Source organism: Dendrobates tinctorius, unplaced genomic scaffold, assembly GCF_039654945.1.
Source record: "Dendrobates tinctorius isolate UK_male_01 unplaced genomic scaffold, ASM3965494v1 ptg000073l, whole genome shotgun sequence".
Lineage (NCBI taxonomy): Eukaryota > Metazoa > Chordata > Amphibia > Anura > Dendrobatidae > Dendrobates > Dendrobates tinctorius.
In genome coordinates, this window is record NW_027361741.1 from 11896136 (window position 1) to 11923781 (window position 27646).

A 27646-nucleotide genomic window follows, 5' to 3' on the forward strand; every position below is an offset into this window, starting at 1 on the left:
CCTGATGTCGCACTCCCGTTCCAGGTAGAGGTGGATGCTTCTGAGATTGGTGCAGGAGCTGTTTTGTCCCAAAAGGATCCTGTAACATCTAAAATGAATCCCTGTGCTTTCTTTTCCCGAAAGTTCTCTCCATCTGAATGTAACTATGATGTGGGGAATCGGGAACTGTTGGCCATGAAATGGGCATTTGAGGAGTGGAGACATTGGTTGGAGGGAGCTAAACATCAAGTTGTGGTCCTCACTGACCACAAGAATTTGATTTACCTAGAGTCGACTAAACGCTTGAACCCTAGACAGGCTAGGTGGGCCTTGTTTTTTACACTTTTTGATTTTGTGGTCTCTTTTCTTCCTGGAACTAAGAATGTCAAGGCAGACGCCCTCTCTAGGAGTTTCTTTGCTGATTCTCCTGTGGTGACCAAGCCTGCTACCATCTTAGGCGAAGGGGTAGTTCTTTCTGCCATCTCGCTCGATTTGAGACTTGCTCTGCAAGAGTTCCAGGAGGACAAACCTGAGCGTTGTCCCAGTGGAAAGTTGTATGTTCTTGACCAGTGGAAGAAGAGAGTGATGTCTGAAGTTCATTGCTCTGCATTGGCTGGTTATCCAGGTATTTTTGGTACTAGAGATCTGGTGAGTCGCTCTTTTTGGTGGCCCACCTTGTCTCATGAGGTCAGGAATTTTGTGCAGTCCTGTGGGACTTGCTCCCGGTCTAAACCTTGTTCTCGCTCTAGTGGGTTGTTGATGCCTTTGCCGGTCCCCAGGAGGCCATGGACCCATATTTCAATGGATTTCATCTCTGATATGCCGGTCTCTCAAAGAATGACTGTTATTTGGGTGATTTGTGATAGGTTCTCTAAGATGGTTCATCTTGTACCACTCCCTAAGTTGCCATCTTCCTCTGAGTTGGTGCCCCTGTTTTTGCAACAGGTGGTTCGCTTACCCGGGATTCCTGAGAACATTGTATCTGACAGAGGAGTTCAGTTTGTGTCTAGATTTTGGAGGACTTTCTGTTCCAAGCTGGGAATTCAGTTGTCCTTCTCCTCTGCTTTTCACCCTCAGACCAATGGTCTGACAGAGAGAACAAACCAGACCTTGGAGTCGTATTTGAGATGTTTTATTTCCGCTGATCAGGATGATTGGGTTTCATTTTTGCCCTTGGCCGAATTTGCTTTAAATAATAGAGCTAGTTCTGCCACTTTGATGTCACCTTTTTTTTGTAACTTTGGGTTTCATCCTCGATTTTCTTCAGGGCAGGTGGAGCCTTCTGCATGCCCAGGTGTTGACACTGTGGTGGAGAGAATGCACCAGATCTGGGACCAAGTGTTGGATAAGTTATCTCTCTCCCAGGAAAAGGCCCAGCGGTTTTCCAATCGACATAGGACCATTGGTCCCCAGTTTAAGATTGGTGATATGGTGTGGTTATCATCAAAAAATATTGCTATGAAGGTGGCTTCTCCTAAGTTTAAGCCTAGATTTATTGGACCTTACAAGATTTTGGAGATTATTAATCCGGTCTCTTTTCGTTTGGCTCTTCCTGTCACATTTAAAATCCATAATGTGTTCCATAAGTCCTTGTTGAAGAGGTTTGTTGAACCAGTTGTTCCTGGGGTGGCACCTCCAGACCCTGTATTGGTTGAAGGTAACATGGAATATGAGGTAGAGAAAATACTGGATTCCCGTTTGGCTAGACGGAGACTCCAGTATTTGGTTAAGTGGAAGGGTTATGGTTAGGAGGATAATTCCTGGGTCTCTGCCTCTGATATTCATGCCAAAAGATTGGTGTGTGCCTTTCATCGGGCTCACCCTGATCGCCCTGGTGGCGTGGTTGAGGGTTCGGTGACCCCTCCTCAAGGGGGATGTACTGTTGTGAGTTCATTTTCCCCTTCGTCACTGAGGTCTGGTGAACTCCCTATTCTGGTAAAGGAAGGTAATGAGCCTGATTATCAGGCACCTGAGCCTAATGAGGATGACTGGCTGAGTGGAGTCACGGACTGGATATAAGGCTGCCGACGCCCTTCTGCCCTGCGGGTGATTTCTTTGTGGACTTCTAGGACACCAGTCTGATTCCTGCTCCTCTAAAGCTAAGTTTTCTGCTTTGCCTGTTAGCATTTGTGTTTTGTTTTTGTTTTCCTTGCTTTTCTGGATTCTGCCATTCCCTGCTGGGGTGAGCTGAATCTCCTTTTGCCTGTTGCTCTGTCTTCAGAATATTCCTGAGTACTGACATAGCTTTTTTGAAGCCTATTGTCTTCAGGGCCTTTTTCACTGTCAGTCTGTTGGCTCTTATTTTTATAGGGTTTTTCACGGATTGCAGACAGCAGCCTTCCTGTCCTTTCCTATCTAGTTAGCTTGGGCCCCGTCTTTGCTCAGTCTATCTTTCTGTCTGTTAGTGTTTTCATCTTGCTTCACCGTCATTATATGTTGGGGGCTGCCTATTGCTTTGGGGTCTGCTCTGGGGCAGTTTAGATTTCCCCTTTCTTTAGGCCTATTTAATTCTCTGGCTGTGATCGAAGGGTCTAGGGCATCGTAGGAACCCCCCACGGCTACTGCTAGTTGTGTTGATAGGTTCAGGGGTCTGCAATCCGATAGCTGCCAACTTCTCTGGTTTTCTGGACTTAGCTAGCATTTCTGTTTTTGCCTCATACGGTGACTTAATCATAACATTGAACTCTCCCCAAATGTAACGTTTATGTTTGTGGCCAAAAAAATTCAATTCTGGTCTCATCACTGCAAATTACCTTGTTCAAGAAGTTTTGAGGCTTGTTTATGTGCTGTTTTGCATTTTGAAGGCGAGATACTTTGTGGCATTTGCGCAGTAATGGCTTTCTTCTGGCGACTTGACCATGCAGGCCATTTATCTTCAAGTGCCTCCTTATTGTGCATCTTGAAACACAATAGTTTTCAGAGAGTCGAATATTTCAGCTGATGTTATTTGTGGGTTCTTCTTCTTCTTTGCATCTCAAACAATTTTCCTGGCAGTTGTGGATGAAATTTTTGTTGGTCTATTTGACTGTGGTTTTGTTTTTACAGAGCCCCTGATTTTCCATTTGTTAATCACAGTTTGAATGTTGCTGACTGAATTCCTTGGATATCTTTTTGTATCCCTTCCCTGTTTTATACAGTTCAACTACTTGTTCCCGTAGATCTGTTGACCATCCTTTTGCTTTCCCCATGACTTACAATCCAGAAATGTCAGTGGCTGGATGAAAGATGCAAGAGTCTGTCTGGATCCCAGAAACTCACTCAGTTTTTAAGCACACACTGATTACAATCAAGCAGGTCACAGGTGAGGATGTTACCTTTAGTAGTCATTTAAACCCATTTGTGTCAACTTCTGTGCATGTTATCAGGCCAAAATCACCAGGGTATGTGAACTTTTGATCAGAGTCATTTGGATGTTTTGGGTTGTCATTATGATTTAAAAAGAGAAAACACAGTAGTTTGACAATAAATTGCTTCACCCAAGCACTAACCATGAGTGGAGAAAGTTTTGGTGTTATCATTCATATTCTCTGAAAAAAGGCCAAGAAAGCAAAAATTCTGCCGGGGTATGTAAACTTTTGAGCACAACTGTATTAAAATCCAAATACTTTTCTTTTCTTAAACTTGTTGCTAAGGATACAGACTATTGCTGCTAGATAGCAGAACTTGCTCAGTGCTTACTAGTTCTTTTCTATTGAGCTTGTTAGCACTGTTTTGTAGCTGGCAGGTCGGTTCCTGTGCATCAATCGATAAACACAAGAAAATTGATATCTGAAGAACAGCTGAAAATTTTAATAAGCCCAAAATTGCAAACAATCTTGTTTCTTGCAAGCACAATCTGACAGTATCTATTTATAAAGATGGGAATAATCCTGTAAGTTAGCACATTTGATATAATACTTTTAAATAAGTTATGTGATGTACCCATTCAGTTTCTGCCCTAGGGCCCCAATCTTTCTGTTCGGTTCACAATAGCATTGTAGTTGCTTTTAACAATGGGGTCATGACTAAGGTAATGGCTCCATATTATAACAGATCGTGACAGATTTTTTTTTTTATGCATAAAAAATGTTATTTTCATTAGATAGAATAAATAATCTCAAATATTGATATCATCTCTTTTCTACTTTAAATGTAATTCTAGATTGATTCAATCTATGCATTGCACTCCCCATTTCCCCTGGTTGCACACAGTGTATTCCCTATGTTTCCTATTAAGTTTTATGATGTGGACTTCGCACTGACCTAACAGTAACTTGTGAATTATTTGTGCAGATCTCTTTAATTGTTCTTAAAATAATAATAAAGACGCGTAAAGGGAACCTGTCACTTTATATAAGTTGTCCAGTCTGAAGGATCATGTTGGATGTGAGTGGCTAAGCAGATTGCTGCAACATTTTGTTGCTAAACCCATAGTATAGCTTATGTTTTAACCATTTAATTGCCTCTTGGATTATGTGTCCAGTAGGTGGTCCTACTCGGGGAGTGAGACATGTCTATGTATGCTTATGCTTTCGAGAGTATGAATAATTGAATCAATATTCCCAATGGACTCCGCAGCTGCAGATCTTTCAGTCAATACACTGATAGTTACACTAGTTTCTCACAACACACCGTTACTGTTTTCTGCTTCTCCTGCTCTGGGTCATGATACCTGCAGATTACCTGCTGCCTGATCAGACAGTGACATTTTGCACATGTAGGCTGGTATGGAATACTTGTCCATGGGAATCTGTCAGAAGGTCTTTACTTTCCCTGATTCCAGGGATGTGTCACTTACTGGGCTGTGTTTTGCTGTTATAGAGTCTGTGTTTTATCATTAGGAAATTATCACTAGAGGACAAGCTGCCTTGTTCTTCAAAGCCCATCCACTCCCCCAGCACTAATTAGCAGATTTCTGTAACTATACAATTTACACAGAAAGCTGTGGTGTTGGGTTATGCCGCCCTCCGCATTCCGAGCTCTGCTAGATCTGCAGCAGACAACACTGTAATTCTAATTACACAACAAATACCTGCTGACGGATTCCATACCAATACTAGTTCTGTTTTTGTATAGTGACAGAGGGCCAGAGAGATGACATTTTAATGAATGTCTAAAATACATTTAATGCAGTGCTTAATTTACTAATTATAGATTAATCCATAACAGCCCACCAAGCACTTAAAGCTGTAATAGTTTCCCTAATGAAAATTGTATTTGTTCATGTAGACATCCACATCAAATCCATCTTCTTATCTGTATGAAATGGTAGCTTGCATTGAAAATGTATGACACTGATTTATGGCTCTAGGAATTGCATGTCATTTAGCCTTGTCTAGCATCTTAGTACAGACAGTTGATCTCCTTTATGACTTGAATATATATCGTACGTGTTAAACTTTTGTAATGTTTGTGTTCCTGTTGCAAAACATCGCTCCTCTGAAATATGGAGCCAGATGTTATCCTATTTAAGGAGTGGTCAGGTCATATAGATAGTTATATAGATAGTTATAGTGTGTGGAGATGTATAGCTCCACACACGGAATCTCGCTACAGTGGCAAGGGGACCACAGTTTCTATATAAAATTGTCCATTGAGCCATGCCATGACAGCCATGGCTCAAATAATAGTTTAGCTGACTTTCAGACTCCACTATAAACCTACCCAACTAGCTCTGCTAAGCGGTGCTTATATTATCTGTGGCAGCAGAGTAGTCACTAATGTCAGGAACCTCAGGTTAAACAATAAACTTGGTGAAATTAAAAGCTGTTATCTGGGACTTAAGGTTATTTTTCCTATTGAGCTAAGAACTTGCCGGTAATTTCCCTACTTCTTTTGACATCATGTTAACGTGGGAAACGCCTTCTCTTCCAGTTTGCTAAGTTGGCGGGGAGTCACTACCAACATAATGCTGATTGCCTAACTGCGGTGAGCCGGCTATCAATGGGGTGCCAGCTGTCAATCAGCATGACATCGGCAGTGGCGCCCTGTCAACACAGCAGAGTGGAAAAGAAGACACTGCTCCTTAGAAATAATAATGATTATTCTAGTTCAGATGACGCTAAATATCCTCATAGTGGGTGTGTTATTCCACCGAAAGGTAAATTGAAATTCTACAATGTGTTTTAAACATCGTATAAAGTTTAAAAAATGAAAAATGTGCACATTCTATGCTATAGATTATTTTTCAAAATAATTTGAGTGGGAATTGACCGTTTCATAGCATTTTTTGAAAATAATAAGTTATTAATATACAGTATATATTTTTTTTCTCTCAGGAAAAAAAGGAACTGGAAAATAGTTCAATATTGGAAGAAAGAACATTCAGACCAAGAAGGTCATTCAGAAGAAATGATGAACCTATAAGAATAGAAGGCAGTGTAGATATTCCAAAAGACAGAAGACAATATAATTACAGAGAGAGATTATATAATGCTAAAACTGAAGCATTTGAAGAAAACAATATGACTTCAACCCAAGTGGACAAAAGTGTGAAAACTGTGAAGGCAACCTTATTTGAGCACAATGTAGAACGGCATAATGCTCCTGAAATATATCACTCAGGAAATCTTATATCCACTCAGCCTTCCAAAAGTGCGGTCATATCTGAATGTCTACTGGCCAAACCTGAATCATCAAGCTGGTCAGACTGGTTAACTGGTGATAATGTTCAATCTGTCTCACAAAGTCGAAAGGACCTCAAAATGAAAGATAATAATTTGGGTGAAAAGTATCTTGACACCGCTTCCTCTACTGATGTTGGAAATTTATCAAGAATGACACTTCAAAACTTTAAACCTCATGAGAACAAGAGAGTAGAGCCAAGGTATGAAGTTGTCCAAGCCGTCACTGAAAGAGTTTTAAGTGAATCTATTAAAATGGCACCAGAAGACAAAGCGGTGACTCTTCGATCTCGACGATCTTTTCACAACAGAGATTGGGATCTAGGCAAAGATATGGATGAACGTGAAGGGATTAGTCTGCAAAGAAGTAAGAGTGAATATTGGAAGAAAAATGCCCTTAATAGTCCTACGGAAAATTCCCAAGGCAAACTTTATTCTAGAGGCACTGATTTTTCTTTTGAAACAAGAAATTCCTCTACAACAGAGAAAAATGAAACGCTAAATACACCATCCGATGGTTTTTACAAAATGGAGAGCGTTTTTACCAGAAAAAGCAAAACAAAAAATAAGGACACAGACTTTGAGGGTGTTCAAGAGAAATCTTTTGAATCATACAACCAGAAAGAAAAGCAAGAACATACATTTGAAAATAATTGTCCAGAATATTCACACTTTGGAACTGGTTCAAAAAGTAAGGGAGAAATAAAAACCTCCTTCAGCAGTTTCAGTCAGCAAAGTGACCAGTCAATAGGTTCTCGCAACTCAATAAGAAAAGATTCAGAAAAAGACATTAAATCTGTGAAGGAGGATCCATCCACTGTAAGTGTAAGAGATGACGTAAATACCCAAATTAAAGGCTATAAAAAACAGCCGTCATTTAATGAATTTCATCCTCAAGGATCATCAACCAAGAACATCAGTAAAGAGTCAAATGACTTTACGAATATCATGTTAAATACGGAAATTGAGCAAATAAAGAGAGAATTAATCACTCGTAGGGCTAAGAAAGAACCTGATGGCTTTTCCAAGAAAGACTTCAAGGAAGAATCTAAAGGAGATATGTTACTAAAAAGTAATGATAATTTTCAAGATAAGGAAAAAATTGGTGATAGAACATCTGAACTATATAAATTTGAGCATGATGACATGATCACTGCTGCTAAAGACTCTTCTCCAATGGATAAAAAAGCAACATATTTTGCAGTAACAGGTGTGGATGGCAAAAGGCAGGGAAAAGATTCTGAGAGTCAGATCAGCAGTAATACTAGTTTCACATCTGAAGAATCTTACTTTAAGCGCAGTGGGAAAATGGGTATAACAAACTCAAACTTGGATTCTTTCACTCAAGAAGTAAAAAATGCAGAGAAGGATATAGGTACCTCACATTTATCAAAGGGATTTAAAACAAACAAAAATGTGCTAGTTCTTCAAGAAAATTTGATAGAAAAGCCAGAGAAGGCACCAGAAAGACACCGTGTTATTGATATCGATGCTTTGCTCAAGAGACAAAAGCAGAAGTCAAGTATAGATGATAAAGGTCCGTCATATCTAGATGACCAAACAAGACCTTTGCAGAAATCATATTTGATAGAGTCCGAGAAGACGCAAGAGTCAATTGCCAAAGGATCTTATGTTAAACTTGATGACACATACAAGTCTAAAGTTTTGGACATTGATTCTTTTATGGCAGACTATAATGCCAGTCAAAGAAAGGATAAAGAAAACAAGGCCAGAGATGATGATCATGATATTAATAAATGGGAGAGGTCAAGATCTTTTAGTGAGAATGTCTCAAAAGGTTGGAGAGATCCTTCAGTTAGACATTTTGCTAATGATGAATGCAATAAGTATGAGGCTGCTGCATCACGATATACGTCACCTCAGGAAACTACTTCAATAAAGGATGGTCGTAAGCAAGGTCTATCAAAATATTCTACACTTTTAGATAATTTTAATAGTTTTTCAGAAGGAAGACATGAGAAAGATGAAAATATAAAAAGAGAAAGTGATGGCATTCCACCATGTCCAAATGACAGTCAGACCACCATGACTTCCCCTGGAAGAACCTTTAACTATACAGCACAGTCAACACAGTTCTTTGAATCAACGGTTACAGACCCATGGACAATTTCACATACGCAAGGCAAACAAATGCTAATAAAAGTGAGTGGTGATGATCAAAATGAAAATAGGGTAGTAGCGTATGAATCCAGAAGCTTTACACATAGGGGATTTTTTTCAGAAGAAAAAACGCAGCCACTTTCTGAAGGTAAAAAAGCAGCAAAAGCCAGTGATTTAATTAACCTTATGCTGGAGAATAAAGAAAAGGGAATGGAACGGCATCGCTCTAGGCAAAGTGTTCCAGTGGACTATCCGCAAGAGCCCAAAAGGCACCGATTCGTGAGTCAGCAAGAATGGTCGCATAGTGAAACCAAGGTATGAATTAAAATTGTTGCCATAGTCTGTTAGGTTCAAGTGTGTACATGTCCTACATTTTTTGTGGAAATTAAATTCTAAAACTAAATTCTATTTTTTCTATGATAAAACTGGAAAATGCTCTAATTTTTTGTGTAAGTCAGTTAGGCCTCTTTCACACATCAGTTTTTTGCCATCAGTTGCAATCCAGCAGTTTTGGCGGACATTGACGGATCCTGCGCCCATAGGCTTCCTTTATAGCCAACGACGGATCTGTCGCTGTCCGACTTTTCGACGGAGACAAAATACGTTACTTTGTCCGTCGTCTCCGCCTGACAGACACAAAATTTCCGACGGATCCAGTGAACGAAGGACGAAACGTGAGGCCATCCGTTGAAATCCGTCGCTAATACAAGTCTATGAGAAAAAAACGGATCCAGTGTCATCAGTCGCTGGATCCGTTTTTTTCTAAAAGATTGTGACTGATGGCAAAAAACTGATGTGTGAAAGAGGCCTTACTGTTTTGTTAGGAGTACTAGGTTTTGGTCGCACATTTGTTTTCCTAAAATGTATCCAAAGTGTATTTATAAAGTGTTCTTCAAATGTAGTCATATAATTGATTTACTGTATCAACCTGCTGGTAATGGGAATGCTTGTTGAGTATTTGGATGAAGTTGAGAAGAATTGAGTTAAGCAATACATTTTAGCATTGTATAATTAGAGGTCTTAAAGCAGACTTGTCAAAAGTGGCCAGTTTTTGCTCTTATTTTATTCAGGCTGCTGCACTGGGTATTTTTTTTTTTTATCCAAATCCAATTTAATTTTTAGTCCTAATTTTTATGGCTTTTACAAAGAGGGTGTTCCTCAAAGGAGTCTCTATGGGCATGTATTGAGGCTGCTCTGCAAAACTCACTCTGAGCAAGACCTTCTTGGTAAAGGCCAGTGGTTTTACACAAAATAAAAAAAAGGCTCATGTCTCTGGAATTTTAAGGTGGATTTACAAAAGAAACAGAAAAACACAATCACGGGAAAAACTGGCTTATTTTGACTTGATAACAAGTCATCTTTAAATGTTAGGCCACGTACACACATTGAGTATTTTGTGAGTTTTTTACTTCAATATTTGTAAGCCAAAACCAGGAGTGGAACAGTCAGAGGGAAAGTATAATAGAAACACGTCACCGCTTCTGTATTTATCACCCACTCCTGGTTTTGGCTTGCAGATACTGATGTAAAATACTGACCAAATGATCAATTTGTGCATGAGGCCTTAATTTTGCTAAATACATCATGGCAACTGGCCTGTAGCTTTTTAATCTGGTTTGCTCGACTTTCCTTGGTACTGGGAATCATACCATACAATGGGATAGAAAAGCAGAGTTGAAAGCTACAGACCTTAAAGGGTTGTTCCAGTATTTTTTACTGTTGACCTACCCATAGAAAAGATCATCAATATCAGGTCGATGGAGAGCCGGCACCATCACACTCTTTCGATCAGATGTTCCTAATGCTAGCCGTGATTGAATGTTATTACTTGCATAGCTGGACCACACAGCTCCGTAAGCTGTGATTTGGTCACTCCTGAGAATTAGTCCTCACTATAAGGGCTCATTCACACCACCATATACATCAGATGAGTGGTCTTGAAATTTTTTTTATCTGATAGCACTCTGACCAAAGTTATTCAATGGGGCAGTGCTGATGTCAGATTCTGTCAGTGAAAAAATTGCCTCATACTGCAATTTCACTCTCAAATTGGATGCCACTCACCCATTCAAGTCTATGGGTGTGTGGCAAACATCAGATGACGTCCGAGTGTAGTCTGATTTCCGCTGAGTCACACAATGGAAAAGATGAAGAAATGTTGTTCTCCATCTTCTCCTTTGTTCTTCATCTTCTCCTCACGGTCTGCTATAAAGGCCCCGTCTCGCATAGCGAGATCGCTAGTGAGATCGCTGATGCGTCACCGATTTTGTGATGCAACAGCGATCTCACTACATGTGGCACATAGCAGCGACACCCCCCCCCCCCTTGCTGGATATCGCTGATCGTGCTCGAATGTCCTGGGCCATTTTTTCATCGGCATCCCGCTGGCCAGCATGCATCGCTGTGTTTGACGCCGACCTCGTTGGCGACGCAGAACTCAGGATGCAGGCTGGAATCATTCAGAATAGCTGTGTAACAGCGCCCCAGCGATCTAGGTTGTATCGTTGTTGGGATCTCTGGTGCGTCATTGAAGAGATCTGCCTGTCTGGCAGCTTACTAGCGACCATGTAGCGACGCACAAGCGATCCTTACCAGGTCGTATCGTCGGGATCGCTGGTGCGTCATTGAAGAGATCTGCCTGTTTGGCAGCTTACTAGCGACCATGTAGCGACGCACAAGCGATCCTTACCAGGTCGTATCGTCGGGATCGCTGGTGCGTCATTGAAGAGATCTGCCTGTTTGGCAGCTTACTAGCGACCATGTAGCGACGCACAAGCGATCCTTACCAGGCGTATCGTTGTCGGGATTGCTGGTGCATCGCTATGTGAAACGGGACCCTAATTCTCGCATCTGAGAGTAGATTACACTCTGCTGACACTCGGATTGATCGGAGTGTCATTTACATAATCTGCCCAATTCTTTCAGATGAGAGAATCTATGGTTTTGTGACCCTGCCCTAAAAGTAATGGAATAACTCTTTAACCCCTTCACGACCCATGACGCCTACGTAGGCGTCATGAAAAGTCGTGCCCAAACGACCTATGACGAAATAGCATCGGACATGGCTGGACACCAAGACCCGACCCCCCCCCCACACCGACTGACGACACCGATCGGCAGCTGCCGTCATAATCTGCCCCCCCGCCTTCCCTCCGCCCCCCCAGCCCTCCGATCACCCCTCCGATCACCCACTCTCACCCTCCTTTGTGCCTCCGACCTACCGCTATCCGTCCCGGTGTCCCGCCGTCCAGCGTCATGGGCGCTCGCCATCATTTATTTTGATCACTATGATAAACTTTCATAGTGATCAAAATAAAAAAAAAAGTAAATCACCGCCCCCCTTATCACCCCCATAGGTAGGGACAAATAATAAAATAAAAAAAATATATATATTTTTTTTTTTCATTAGGGTTAGGGCTAGGGTTAGGGTTATGGCTAGGGTTATGGCTAGGGTTATGGCTAGGGTTATGGCTAGGGTTATGGCTAGGGTTGGGGTTAGGGTTGGACTAAGGGTTAGGGTTGGATTAAGGGTTAGGGTTGGACTAAGGGTTAGGGTTGGACTAAGGGTTAGGGTTGGACTAAGGGTTAGGTTTGGACTAAGGGTTAGGTTTGGACTAAGGGTTAGGGTTGGACTAAGGGTTAGGGTTGTACTAAGGGTTAGGGTTGGACTAAAGGTTAGGGTTGGACTAAAGGTTAGGGTTGGACTAAAGGTTAGGGTTGGACTAAAGGTTAGGGTTGGACTAAAGGTTAGGGTTGGACTAAAGGTTAGGGTTGGACTAAAGGTTAGGGTTGGACTTAGGGTTGGACTTAGGGTTGGACTAAGGGTTGGACTTAGGGTTAGGGTTGGACTAAGGGTTGGACTAAGGGTTAGGGTTGGACTAAGGGTTAGGGTTGGACTAAGGGTTAGGGTTGGACTAAGGGTTAGGGTTGGACTAAGGGTTAGGGTTGGACTAAGGGTTAGGGTTGGACTAAGGGTTAGGGTTGGACTAAAGGTTAGGGTTGGACTAAAGGTTAGGGTTGAACTAAAGGTTAGGGTTGGACTAAAGGTTAGGGTTGGACTAAAGGTTAGGGTTGGACTAAAGGTTAGGGTTGGACTAAAGGTTAGGGTTGGACTAAAGGTTAGGGTTGGACTAAAGGTTAGGGTTGGACTAAAGGTTAGGGGTGGACTAAAGGTTAGGGTTGGACTTAGGGTTAGGGTTGGACTTAGGGTTGGACTTAGGGTTAGGGTTGGACTTAGGGTTAGGGTTGGACTAAGGGTTGGACTTAGGGTTAGGGTTGGACTAAGGGTTAGGGTTGGACTAAGGGTTAGGGTTGGACTAAGGGTTAGGGTTGGACTAAGGGTTAGGGTTGGACTAAAGGTTAGGGTTGGACTAAAGGTTAGGGTTGGACTAAAGGTTAGGGTTGGACTAAAGGTTAGGGTTGGACTAAAGGTTAGGGTTGGACTAAAGGTTAGGGTTGGACTAAAGGTTAGGGTTGGACTAAAGGTTAGGGTTGGACTAAAGGTTAGGGTTGGACTAAAGGTTAGGGTTGGACTAAAGGTTAGGGGTGGACTAAAGGTTAGGGGTGGACTAAAGGTTAGGGGTGGACTAAAGGTTAGGGGTGGACTAAAGGTTAGGGGTGGACTAAAGGTTAGGGGTGGACTAAAGGTTAGGGGTGGACTAGGGATTAGGGTTGGGTTGGGGTTGGGATTACGGTTAGGCTTGTGGTTAGGGTTAGAGTTGGGATTTCGTTAGGGGTGTGTTGGGATTAGGGTTGTGGTTAGGGTTATGATTAGGGTTGGGATTAGGGTTAGGGGTGTGTTAGGGTTGAAGATAGAATTGAGGGGTTTCCACTGTTTAGGCACATCACGGGGTCTCCAAACCCGACATGGAGCCACCATTTATTCCAGCCAATTTTGCGTTCAAAAAGTCAAACGGTGCTCCCTCCATTTTGAGCCCCGACGTGTGCCCAAACAGTGGTGTACCCCCACTTATGGGGTATCAGGGTACTCAGGAAAAATTGCACAACAACTTTGGGGGTCTAATTTCTCCTGTTACCCTTGGGAAAATAAAAAAATGGGGGCTAAAATAATTATTTTTGTGGAAAAAAAAGATTTTTTATTTTCACGGTTCTGCGTTATAAACTTCTGTGAAGCACTTGGGGGTTCAACGTGCTCACCACACATTTAGATAAGTTCCTTGGGGGGTCTAGTTTCCAAAATGGGGTCACTTGTGGGGGGTTTCCACTGTTTAGGTACATTAGGGGCTCTGCAACCGTAACATGACACCCACAGACCATTCCATCAAGTTGGCATTTCAAAACGTTACTACTTCCATTCCAAGCCCCAACGTGTCCCCGAACAGTGGTCCCCCCCCATATATGGGGTACCAGCGTACTCAGGACAAACTGGACAACAACTTTTGGGGTCCAATTTATCCCCCTTGTGAAAATAAAAAATAGTGGACTAAAAATCATTTTTTAAGGAAAAAAAAATATTATTTTCACGGCTCTGCGTTATAAACTTCTGTGAAGCACTTGGGGGTTCAAAGTGCTCACCACACATCTATATTAGTTCCTTGGGTGATGTAGTTTCCAAAATGGGGTCATTTGTGGGGGGTTTGCACTGTTTAGGTACATCAGGGGCTCTGCAAACGTAACATGACGCCCACAGACCATTCCATCAAGTCGGCATTTCAAAACGTCACTACTTTCCTTCTGAGCCCCAACGTGTGCCCAAACAGTGGTCCCCTCCACATATGGGGTACCAGCGTACTCAGGACAAGCTGGACAACAAGTTTTGGGGTCCAATTAACCTGTTACCTTTGTGAAAATAAAAAATAGCAGGCTAAAAATTTATTTTTTGAGGAAAAAAAATATTTTTATTTTAACGGCTCTGCGTTATAAACTTCTGTGTAGCACCTGGGGGTTCAAAGTGCTCACTATGCATCTAGATAAGTTCCTTAGAGGGTCTAGTTTCCAAAATGGGGTCATTTGTGGGGGAGCTCCAAAGTTTACGCACACAGGGGCTCTGCAAACATGACATGGTGTCCGCTAACGATTAGAGCTAATTTTCCATTCAAAAAGTGAAATGACGCTCCTTCCCTTCTCAGCCATGCCGTGCGCTCAAACAGTGGTTTCCCCCCACATATGGGGTACCAGTGTACTCAGGACAAACTGGACAACAACTTTTGGGGTCCAATTTATCCTGTTACCCTTGGGAAAATAAATAGCGGGCTAAAAAATCATTTTTGAGGAAAAAAAAATGTCTCTGCATTTATAAACTTCTGTGAAGCACTTGGGGATTCAGAGTGCTCACTACACATCTAGATAAGCTCCTTGGGGGTTCTAGTTTCCAAAATGGGTCACTTGTGGGGGTTTCTACTGTTTAGACACACAGGGGCTCTGCAAACGCAACATGACGCCCGCAAAACATTCCATCAAAGTCTGCATTCCAAAATGGCGCACCTTCCCTTCTGAGCTCTCCCGTGCTCCCAAACAGTGGTTCCCCCCACATATGGGGTATCAGTGTACTCAGGACAAATTGCACAACAACTTTTGTGGTTCAATTTCTCCTGTTAGCCTTGTGAAAATAAAAAATAGCGGGCTAAAAAATCATTTTCACTGCTCTGCGTTATAAACTTCTGTGAAGCACTTGGGGGTTCAAAGTGCTCACCACACATCTAGACAAGTTCCTTCGGGGGTCTAGTTTCCAAAATGGGGTCACTTGTGGGGGAGCTCCAATGTTTAGACACACAGGGGCTCTCCAAATGCGACATGGTGTCCGCTAACGATTGGAGCTAATTTTCCAATCAAAAAGTCACATGGCGCTCCTTCCCTTCCGGGCCCTGCGGTGCGCCCAAACAGTGGTTTATGACCACATATGAGATATTGATGTACTCAGGAGAAATTGCCCAACAAATTTTAGGATCCACTTTATCCTGTTGCCCATGTGAAAATGAAAAAACTGAGGCTAAATAAAATTTTTGTGAAAAAAAAAAAAAAAAGTACTTTTTTTTTTTTTTTTTTTTTTTTACAGATCAATTTGTGAAGCACCTGGGGGTTCAAAGTGCATACTATGCATCTAGATAAGTTCCTTGGAGGGTCTAGTTTCCAAAATGGGGTCACTTGTGGGGGAGCTCCAATGTTTAGGCACACAGGTACTCTTAAAACGCGACATGGCAACCGCTAAATATTCAAGCATATTTTACATTCAAAAAGTAAAATGCCGCTCCTTGCCTTCTGAGCCCTGCCGTGCGCCCAAACAGTGGTTTATGACCACATATGAGGTATCGGTGTACTCAGGAGAAATTGCCCAACAAATTTTAGGATACATTTTATCCTGTTACCCATGTGAAAATGAAAAAACTGATGCTAAAAGAAAATTTTGGTTGGAAAAATTAAAATGTCCATTTTTTCATTCCATGTTGCTTTAGTTCCTGTGAAGCAACTGAAGGGTTAATAATCTTCTTGAATGTAGTTTTGAGTAGCTTGAGGGGTGCAGTTTTTAGAGTGGTGACACTTTTTGGTATTTTCTGCCATATAGACCCCTCAAAGTGACTTCAAATGTGAGGTGGTCCCTAAAAAAAAAATGGTTTTGTAAATTTTGTTGTAAAAATGAGAAATTGCTGGTCAACTTTTAATCCTTATAACTTCCTAACGAAAAAAAATGTTGTTTCCAAAATTGTGCTGATGTAAAGTAGACATGTGGGAAATGTTATTTATTAACTATTTTGTGTCACATAACTCTCTGATTTAACAGAATAAAAATTCAAAACTTGAAAATTGCAAAATTTTCAAAATTTTCGCCAAATTTCCATTTTTTTCACAAATAAACGCAAAAATTATCAACCTAAATTTACCACTATCATGAAGCCCAATATGTCACGAAAAAACAGTCTTGGAATTGCTAGGATGCGTTGAAGCGTTCCTGAGTTATTACCTCATAAAGGGACATTGGTCAGAATTGCAAAAAATGGCCAGGTCATTAAGGTCAAAATAGGCTGGGTCATGAAGGGGTTAAAGACTTTTTGGCGGTGAGAACACGTTAGTTGTTGCTGATGTAGGGTGTATATATCCACAATTGTATGTGGTTCATTGTTTTATGTAATAATTTACATTAACATGTGCTCCATAGGAATTTTACCAAAAGGAAGAGCTAAAACCACATTCAGCAAGAATACAGGAGAAAGAGCTTACAACGGATCTGTTTAGGATAAAGAGTCTAAATCGGCACAGAGAATACACAGGATTAAATGAGGTGAGACGATTGATTTTTTTTTTTTTTCTTACTCTTTGTCTAAAAAACTAAACACATAATAATTTGGGCGGCGATAAGAGCACTGACTGTGTGAATGACACGTGGCTGGGCACCTGCAGTTTTGTGCGTTCTAATCGCTGACTCTTGCCTGAGGTACAGTACTATGCCCTCGCACTGACTAACAGCCGCCTGTACTTCTGAGCCGGCTGTCAGTCAGTGCCACGGTGTGCGTACTGTTGACGATCTCTATGCACTGAGCGGTGACTGAAGCCATGCCGACCCACCCATATGACTTAAAGCCCAAGACTGACGGGAAGAATAAAGTTCATTTCCTCCCTGCAGTGGGGCTCTCAGTGCAGGCGCTGGGCAGGTTCAGACAGCTACTCACCTATAGGTTAAACCCATATCTTCAGGTTAATAGTGTTTGTTTGGTTTTTTTTTTTACAAGACCTGTTCCCTTTTACGTAAGAGAGGCTGAGCTAAATTAGAGATACCGTCCTTAGGGCAGGTTGACCTTGATTTTAGAAACAAGAAGAACAGTCCGTTACTTTTTCTTTTATATAACCCCTTTTCACTTGCTATGGTCAGATTTTTTTGATATTCAAAATAGGCTTTTCATATAAGATCATCTTTTACTTGCAAAAGCTTTAAGATTATTTTTAGTGCAGGTCTTGGTGTAATGTATGTGGAGATACACCATAGCATGATAAGACTAGTTACTGGTCATTGGTAGAGCAGATCGTGGTGGTTCCCAGCTAGATGAACTACTGGCAGGAGTACCCACAGTTTGACAAGGGATGGTTTAAACTGGATAACCTATTTAAGGGCATTCTACATATTTAGTTCTTTGGTTTACATGCTAGCTTATTGGGATCTACTTCTACCTCTGTATCGCTTACATTTGTCAGCCTGAATAGACATCATCTATAAGGAAATCAAAGACTGAATCACCCATGACCGAGAGTAACAGGAAGGTTAAAATGATTTCAAGTTGCTTAAAAGAGGTAATCCCATCTCAAAAATCCTATCCCAATATGTAGTAACTGTAATAATAATATTAGAAAATACCTTCAATTAGAAATGTATAGTTTTTCTGATTCGCTATGTCGCTTACCCCATGTGCAGGGCATTGCAGTAGCTCAAGTATCCATGGTTACGACCACTAACTGCTAAATAACTATCACTATATGAGTAGTCTCAACCATGGATACCTAACCTTCTGCAATGCCCTGCATGTGAGGTAAGCAACAGAGCGAATCAGAAGGACTATGCTACTTTCTAATTGCAGGTATTTAATTATATTATTATTACACCTACTACGTATTGGGATAGGATCTTGGAAATGGTAATGCCTCTTTAAGTAGAAGGAGGACAGTTTCACTTTAGTTTCCTTCCTTGCACTCTACTTGCTGCAGGGAATTAGGGCTTGTTCTCATTAACAGATCATCCTTTGAACTGTGATTATAAAACCAGGTCATAAATCAGAAGTCATCAGCTCACAGGCTCCCTGCGGATCACACACATCTGGCCTTCAGGCTTTATCTGGCTGAAGATTTTAAAGTTCACAGCCAAGCCCTTTCTTTAACACTAGCTAGGTTGCTGATTTTCAGAATATGTACTGACCCAATGTATAGTGTATAAAGGATATTTCATTTATATATTACGACCACTGAAAAATGAGAAATGAACCAAGATGGTGGCAGATTGGCCCTCATGTAACTATTTGGGCTCCTTTTAGGAATGTCCCCATGTTGCATACAGTATAGCTCTCTATTACATATCCCTGGACAGTAAACTATCTAGAAATCTGATTAACCAAGGAATATGTAAAAGTGAGAAATAGTATGAAATCTATCTGAATTGGTTAAATTCTAGACTGAGGCGACTAATTGAGAAATCCTGTTACTCTTAGAGTTTAGATTAATGATGACGCTTAGTTCGTCCCCTAACTTTCTATAGCGATCAACACTAGAGGGGACTGTTCACTATCTGTGATGTAGAGGAAAATGATGACGTTATAATAAGATTGAACACATGTGTTCTTCTGATAAGTTTGCTAATATATTCTGATTTCTGAAATTACTCCCAACTGCTCATACACATGCATGCTCAGTTCAGCTGAGGGTGCATGTGTTTTGTATGGGGAGTGGAGAATAACCTGCCGCCTGTCTCCTCCATCTCCAGAGACAGAAAAAAGATTGTGTGTTTAAATTCAAAATGACTGATCATTCCCTACTCTGACTTATGAAGTTGGGTGAGAGTAGGGTGGCACCCAGACATGATGGTTGGTTGGATGGTTCTGTCAAAATCAGCAGGTTTATCACTTACTAAGCTGCTTGAGTGCAGTTTTCATTAATGCTAAATATTGATTAAATAATTTGTCTACTGCAGATCTATCAATTCTTTGAATGCTGAGGTCTGTATAACTCCGCCCACACCACTGATTGGCAGCTTTCTGCCTATGTACAGTGTACACAGGAAGATGTCAATCAGTGGTGTGGGCGGGATTATACAGAGCTCATGATTATGGAGTACTAAATATCGTGAAGTTTTCTAGTCACCTAGTGATGATCTCCTTCTGATAAAACACTGATTCTTATAAAAGCTACACTAAGCAGCCCATCAAATGATACATCACTGGAATCGGAGTCTTTGTTTCCACACTATGCTGCTCTCACGTGAGAAAAATCATGGTCACCAATTCCCTTTAAGACCATACAAAACATTGGCTAAACCTACCATGTATGATTGTGGGTTGTTGGCGGGAGATGGCTGTTGCCTGAGCGTGCGTTATACATTGGATAGCTGTTGTCTAGAGTGTTTGGAGATAAACATATTTATCAGATAAAACAAAAAGCAAAAAGCACAAATATCCTGAAATAAAAAGTAAAAAATAAACTGCAAATAATGCGTAAAGGTAATAATAATAATAATAAGGGTATTTAGTAAACATAATTTTGATCAAAATAATGTACAAGCCATCCCGCCACGTCACGGCAACCCTTGTGGGACAGTCCCTACTCTAGTGTTTAAAACCTTTTCACTTGCCAAGTGGCGTGAATGTGAATAAGGATCGAGCGGCTGAACCACTAGTAACACCTTAGGCCAGACTGGATGGCTTTCCCAGCTCAGAAAGAGGGCGGTCACACCCCTATATGCACTGAATGCACCATGAAATGAATAAAAAACAAATCTGAACTGAGAAAAGTAAGTCAATGTGTATGCACAATGTAAGTGCATATTAACACATGACCATTAACCAGAGAAAACAAAAAGCACAAATATCCTGAAATAAAAAGTAAAAAATAAACTGCAAATAATGCATAAAAGTAATAATAGTAATAAGTAAACATAATTTTGATCAAAATAATGTACAAGCCAGATAGTCGGCTGTTCCCCATGAAATCTGCTGGCTCAGAAGATTTGAGGATCTGTTTTTCTCCAGTTTAATTTATGATTTAAGTCATAGAAGCAAAATCCCTGTAAGCTATCCTGTCTCTTGTTGACCGAATTAAGAGTTAATGTTGTCTTTGGGGCCATGCAGCAGTTTGGATAGCGACTGTAATAATAATAATAATAATAATAATAATAAATTTTATTTTTATAGCGCCGACATATTCTGCAGCACTTTACATTTCAGAGGGGATTTGTACAGACAATAGACATTACAGCATAACAATAATCACATAGATCATAACAGATACCAAGAGGAATGAGGGCCCTGCTCGCAAGCTTACAGTCTATGAGGAAAGAGGGAGACACGAAAGGTGGGTGGTAACAGTTGCTCTGATTGTATGGACCAGCCATAATGTTAAGTGTGTAACAGTACAGACACAGAGGGCTAATGGATGCATAAAGCATGTGGGAGAATGATGCGGGGAACCTGGTTATGGTAAAACTTTTGGCTGTGCCACACAGGGATAGATTAGGTTAATGTTTTGAGGCGATAGGCCAGACTGTACCTTGCCAAGTCCTAACAGTGTGTAATGTAAAGGATTCTGCTCTGCCTGCCTGTTCAAGAAGTCAGTACATGACTGCTCCCATATGATTGGCATACTTGGCGGCGCCATGTGTCGACTGTTAGGGTTCAGCTTGGAACAGTCGCTGCCTGGTGTGGGAAACCCTGTAAATGTAGTTTTGCCTGCATTGGGGTTTCAGCGCCCACTCTGTGCATTCATTTAAAAACTCCCCCATTTGCAGAGATCTGACTCTAACTAGTACCGGTTTGAAATGGCAAGTATTATTTAACAACACTCGTTAGGCCAGCTCAGTCCTTATAATGGCAATCTTATGCACCGAGGAGTTTGGTGGTAAAATATTAATGGAACTGTGGGTTGTGTGACCTAGTTGTGTCCACTGTGCTGACAGTGTTGTGAGGATAGCACATAGGCCTTGCTTACAAGTGTACATGCTCATTGCCAGAGGACAGAAGGGTCCCTTCTTACGCCTATGTGGTCCTGCAGCAGTTGTGGTTTAGCCCGCTCTAAGCATATTTTGTGGTCTGATGTGCGGTTGCCCTTTTCCAGTTGCTGCAGCTGTTAGGAGGACATTGCAGCAGGGGTTTTGTTAATAGTGGGAACCACTTTGTGAGTCACTACCTGCAGTATCCACACAGTGGCAGTCTAAGCTGCAAAATGCTTACATAACGCAAAGCTCTCCGGCCAGATCAGAGCATGCCACTGCATTAATGGGCAGTAACGTCTCATGCTTTGTGCCGTATTTTGGAAAACCTATCATTTTCATGTTGCTTTTGACCAAAGATTAATGTTTAAGGTCAATTAAATTGCATTTGTGAGGTTTTTTACTTACAAAATGGTCTGCAACGGGTACGCCGCAAATAACCAAATTGTTTTTTAAAACGCTTATATGTGAAAAACTAATAATGCCCACATTTTTTGTTCAACCTCCGGAAAGGAAAATGTTCTTTAGGCTTAAAGAGGTTGTCTCATGTTATGCCTCCCGAATTCCTGCTTACCAGGGGTTAGTGCACTGCTTGATGGTCAGCTGGACCGACATCTTGATTTCATCACTGGCCCAAATGGCGCAGTCTCCGATGCTGCGAGCAGAGGGGTATTTAGCTCTGTAGCATCTGCGAGCAGCGCTTACAAGCCTTCCCTGCCTAGGAGACCGACCACCTGTGATGGACAGCAGAAATGGCTGGAGACCTAGGCAACAAGCAGTAAACAATAAGATTAAAAATCTTTCTGTTCTTGAGAGCGCAGACTATTTTTAAATTGCAAAGTTTCTTCTTTTTTTTTTTTTTTGCCAATGTTACAATATTATTCATCTTGATAATGCGAAAAACCGCCTTGAAAGCTACTCGTATAGAATGCAGAGTAGAAGAAAAATTTTGCTGAAAAATGTTTGTAAAGGCAAAAATCGGATGCTAACAGAGGTTTTATAATTGGCGCTGCCCAACTCCAAGGTTCTGGTCTTATGAAATTCAAGATTACGGTACTTTGCGGTTATTTGTTGGATTGTCATAATTTTCCAGATTATTGGATGCCAGATCAAAGGTTCTCCATTAGCCAATGATGCATTTAAATGGTCTCATTATCCAAACCCTTTCTGAGATGATGATAAAGATGGTCACTGAAACACTCCGTCCCCTGGATTTTAGTTGTGAAGACAGCGACTCGTTTGTGTTAATGTACATTGTTCTTCCTTTCCTGCTGATGTGGCTTTCTATGGCCCATTTCTGTGTTTCATATCACCATTGTTTATTTTTGTACTGTAGAATAGGCTAGAGAAAAATTAAGGACACCCTCGTTGAATTCTATGGTCTTGCATATCGGGACATAATGATAAACATCTGGTCCTTAGAAGGTCCTAAAATTAGGTAACTACGACATCACATGAACATAACACATGGCACACTACACTGAATCATTATTTAACAGAAACTAAGTCAAAATGCAGAAGCAATGTGTGAAATATTAAGGACACCCTTACTGCTGTCATAGAAATGAAGAGGGTAAGTAGCAGGCAGGTGTGACAGCAACTGGGACCCACCCCTATAAAAGCCTACGGTTTGGCAGATTCCTGATCTGATATATTCATGGAGAGAAAAGATCTCATCATAGAGAAGTATTTGTTGCCCATCAATCTGGAAAGAGTTTAAGGCCATTTACAATCTATTTGGGAGTCCCATCATTCTACAGCGAGAAAAAAAGGCCAAGAGCTACAGCTTAGACTCTAAAGGCCTTAGTTGGCATGAAATGTTCCAGTCCTTGATATTACAATTGGAAATGGACTTTTCAATATGGGAGGGAAGCTAGATGAAAATGTTGTTTTTTTTTTTTTTGTTTTTTTTTCCTAAAACGAACATGGCAGATCTTTTAACGTGTCTAGAATTGTATCTAAACAAACCAATAGACATTTGAAACAACGTTCTGTGTGCAGAGGAGACCATAGTGAAGATATTTGGCCAGTATTTGGCGAAAACCATAACGCAGCGTATCTGCAGAACCTCATACCGAATGTCAAGCAGTGAAGGGGTGATGATTTAGACTTGGTTTATAGTCACAGGACCGTAGCACCTTGTAGTCATTGAATCGATTGAGGATCATTATATATTCTAGAGTAAAATGTGATGACGTCTATCCAAAAGTTAAACATTGGCTGAAGCTTAGTCATGCAACAGGACTATGATCTCAAGCTCAGTGATGCTGTATGATTTCCTCCATAATATTACTGTGCATGTCAGGAAGCAGTGAACTGCAGCGATCCCTCTTTGTGTTGTGGATCTTGGACAATACTAGCTGGTCTCCTTCCACCAGCTAAGTCAATTACAAATTAAAGATGGAGTTTGTGGAGGGAAACTGATCGGAACTGGCACAAATATTTACGGATTCTCACAAAAGTCAGACGTGCTTCTCTTGCGCCAAATCTATCTCGCAGTTTGCTCCTTTGTGATGAATGTAGGCAGCCTTTACAGCTGTGCGGGAATATGTATAGACTCGGCCAAAGTCTCCTTCTCAGAACTCACATTACAGGCTCCTCTAATATACTGTATGTGGCACATCATTAGCGGAGCTACATAGATACGCAAGTGTGTGTCACTCAGTAATTCCAGCACTACTATTTTTCTCTTTCCAATTAGCAAACCATTAGCTCCCGACCAACCTAAATGCAGCTTCCAGGCTTGTCTTCATTACTAATTGCTTTCCTAATGTTGCAACTCTCTATATTTACGCTGGATGGCTATTTCTTCCAAATTGTAATTAAAGTGTCTAATTCTTGTTTCTAAAGTAGTGCTGGCGCTCCTGCATTTTCTTTTAGGCCTCTCAATTTCTCAATTCTCTTTTTTCACTTTTTTTTTTTTCTTTCTAAATGCAGACTCTGAAGACTAAATATGAGTACCTTTCTAATAAAGTTGGATATATGCAGTCAAGAATGATGTGTGTGTGTGTGTATATATATATATATATATATTATATAACTAAACACAGACCAACAACTTTAGAAGCAGTTGTGATGTTAGTGTTATTACTTTTTGTATAAAATACCGTATATGGCGACTGTTCCATATCTTATGTGCTGCTAATTCTTGTACATGACTCCAGATGGCAGAACAGCGCTCACTGTAGATTATACTGATATTTAGTTTCTCCTAGGACACTATAGCAGTTTCTTGTTACATGCCATCACCACCTACATGCAGAGTTCCCCTGGCTAGCGGTCTAAGCAAGGTCGGTCATATGAGCAGCCTGTGGTTTGCTGATGAGGGAAGGAAGTGTCTGTGTACTGCGGGGGAACCTGTGAATTATACATGTCACTCCACAAACTGAGTCTAGAGTATAATGACCTGTTCAGTGTAGTGCCCCAAGAACATGGATTACTACTACCTGCCTCAAATGTTCAAATGCTTCCAGGCCACATGGGTAAGAGAACAAAGGAGACTATTTTCTGTTGCATTCTTGATATTTTTTGCTCATTGTATTCTTGATATTTTTTGCTCTTCTGAGTTGCTAGTTGTATGCATGTACATATTCTAGGAATGAATACTGCGCAGTATGTAATGTGGATCCGCGCTATTGTGCAGCTCACCTTGTAATCAGAGAGTTGATGAGCGCTGACATATTGCTAACTATGGTGTTCTTTGTCTAGAAGTAACCTGCACTAAAAGGCATTTAGGGTTCCGAAGCCTTGGTTCTCATTTTTTTTTTGTTTTAAGTTTATTTGCTTATGGGCTTGCATGGCAAGTACTGGATGCTTTTATGTTCCCCACTGCCCTGAGTAGTAGTAGCATATCTCTCACATCGCTGAAGGCAGTGTTTTTATATTTAATTTATACTAGCATTTTGTACTTTTATGCTTCTCTCCACTAATTTAATTTGGTATTAAAGATGTAATTACCCTTTAAATTACCTGTTACAACGCACCAGTAAAAAAATGCCATAAATTTGTGTAACGCAAATATGAGTATTATTAGCTGGAGGATCTGTAGCTGGAATCCAAGAGTGACACATATGTGCTACAAATGTGTAACGGACATTGGATTAAAGGCCCCGTCACACTAAGCGACTTACCAGCGATCCCGACACCGATATCAAGGTGTCAGGATCGCTAGTAAATCGCTATGTGATCGCTGGTGAGCTGTCACACAGACCGCTTCACCAGCGATCAGCACAGCGATGCCAAGCGCCCGGCATCGCTGGCCATCCTGTAAAAAATAGAATCAAAATAAAAAATATAGTTATTCTCACCTTCCGATGTCCCGTTCAGCCATCCTGCCTCTCTTCACGCTCCGGTCCCAGTGATCCTTTGCACGAATGACCGCGAGATGTCACAGTCTCGCAGGATAACAAAGTCTTGCGGTCATTCGTGCAAAGGATCACTGGGACCATTTTTTACACCTGATCGCTGGTCTCCCGCCTGTCACACACAGCGATGCGTGCTGGCCAGCGGAAGACCAGCGACCAAAGAAATGTCCAGAGATTTCTTCCAGCGATCAGGGATACCGGCAGGGGGGCTGATCGCTGTCACACACAGCGATCTCGCTGGTGAGATCGCTGTTACGTCACAAAAGTTGTGACTCAGCAGCGATCTCGCTACCGAGATCGCTTAGTGTGACGGGGCCTTTAGTCCAATTCAATGGGGCTGATTAGTATTCGTATATGATTGCTGTTTTCATTGTGGGTAGGGGGCAAAACAGTGTTTTAAATGCATCTGAACTAGATTACAAACCTCATCCTCCACCCAAAGATAGTCACTTGTATTGGACACGGATTGTAATCCAATTCATTTAGCATTTTGGAGTGGGATTTGCTCTGAAATCCTTACTAAATGTGTAACATGTGAAGGGGCACGAAGGATAGTCATTTGTCAGAAATGCTGTTTACTACATTATGTAAGGGCCTATTCCGCTTGCTTCAGTTTATAGGTAGGTCTTGTTTTGGAGTGTGACTGTGGTGCGACTGAATTTTGTGTCACAAATCTTACCTTGCCAACAATAGCACTGCATCTATTGACAGGTTCAATTTAAAGCACCGCTCCAGCTTTTTTTTTATCTTGTTATTTTGGCGCTGGATTGTTGCCACTAATCTGTTACCTGCCCCTAGTGTTATACTTACCAGCCCAGTCTTCAGCTCTTCCCAGTGCCGCTCTAGGCCCGTGCTACCATCTTGTGACCCCAACTTCTGATTGACTGGAAGTCAGAAGTAATTCACAAACTCTAAATCTAAGTTTGGTGAGAGCCTTATTCTGGCCGTAATAGATTTACATTAAAGAAAAGGTGGTCAATGAGTTCTGACACCCAGGTCCCTTGCCTGTCAGCTGTTCTCAGTGTCGGCAGAGGTGGCCAGGACTGCTCAATTGCAGAGCAGCTCTGTCTTCTGATAGTGGCTGCGGCACGGTACTGCACGTCCCCCTCCCATTCAAATCAGTAGGAGTCGGATGTGTAGTACCCTCCCGCGGCCAGTATCAGAAGACTGCCAGCTCCGCAATTGAGCAATTCCAGCCACCCGAGAACAGCTGATTGGGGGGAATGCCAGGTGTTAGACCCCAGCCGATTAGACATTGATGTCCTATCCATGATAAAGTTATCAATGATAAAGTAGTCTGCAACCTCTTTAAGTTGTGACATCTAGATCATCCAGCAAACACTGACGCTTTCCAGCAGGTCAAACTCCTGAAGACTGTCCAGAGCAGCACTGATAACAGATAAGTCAACAGCTGGTAAGTATAAGACTAGAGATATGAAACTTAGATTAGTAGCACCACAACAGTGCTGAAATAAAAAACCAGCTAGAGTGGTGCTTTAATGTATTGCAATGTTGAGATGTGCCGCCACTTAGTTCCAGGATGGACTATGACTGTTATTTTTGTTCCAACAGCTGTTGTGGTGGTGGGAACGTTTCTTCATAATCATATTAATCATGGGCCAAAAATATGGCCTTACTGACATATGTTCATTATTGTATGTGTCATGTGTCTGAGATCAAACCCTTTAATCTGTGCTTTGTCGTCGGCTTCTCTATCTGCCGTGCCATAGCAGATGCACCTTTTCTGTGAGTTTTCTGTTATCCTTGCTTCATTTTTTTTTAGGGTAACAGGTGTTTTTCATTTACTCATTTGTCTGCCTTATCACCTTTCGGGTGCAGCTTTATATACTTTCCCCCTGCTGGTATTTCCTGCTAGTAATAATCTCATTTAGATGTGCAGCTATACTGCTGTAGTTTAAGCCAGTCAGTGAAAGACAAACTAT

The 27646-nt window shown here is 41.4% G+C and overlaps 1 protein-coding gene across 5 annotated transcripts in view; it reads left to right on the forward strand.

Annotated features, from left to right (window-relative positions):
• Window positions 1-27646, forward strand: part of LOC141096188 (beta-crystallin B3-like) — a 368074-nt gene that overhangs the window by 91010 nt on the left and 249418 nt on the right. For all 5 annotated transcript variants that reach the window (XM_073582654.1, XM_073582655.1, XM_073582656.1 and 2 more), the window contains exons 4-5: window positions 6237-9017; window positions 16816-16938. In XM_073582654.1, coding sequence (XP_073438755.1) covers window positions 6237-9017; window positions 16816-16938 — 2904 coding nt within the window. The remainder of the gene's footprint in view (window positions 1-6236; window positions 9018-16815; window positions 16939-27646) is intronic.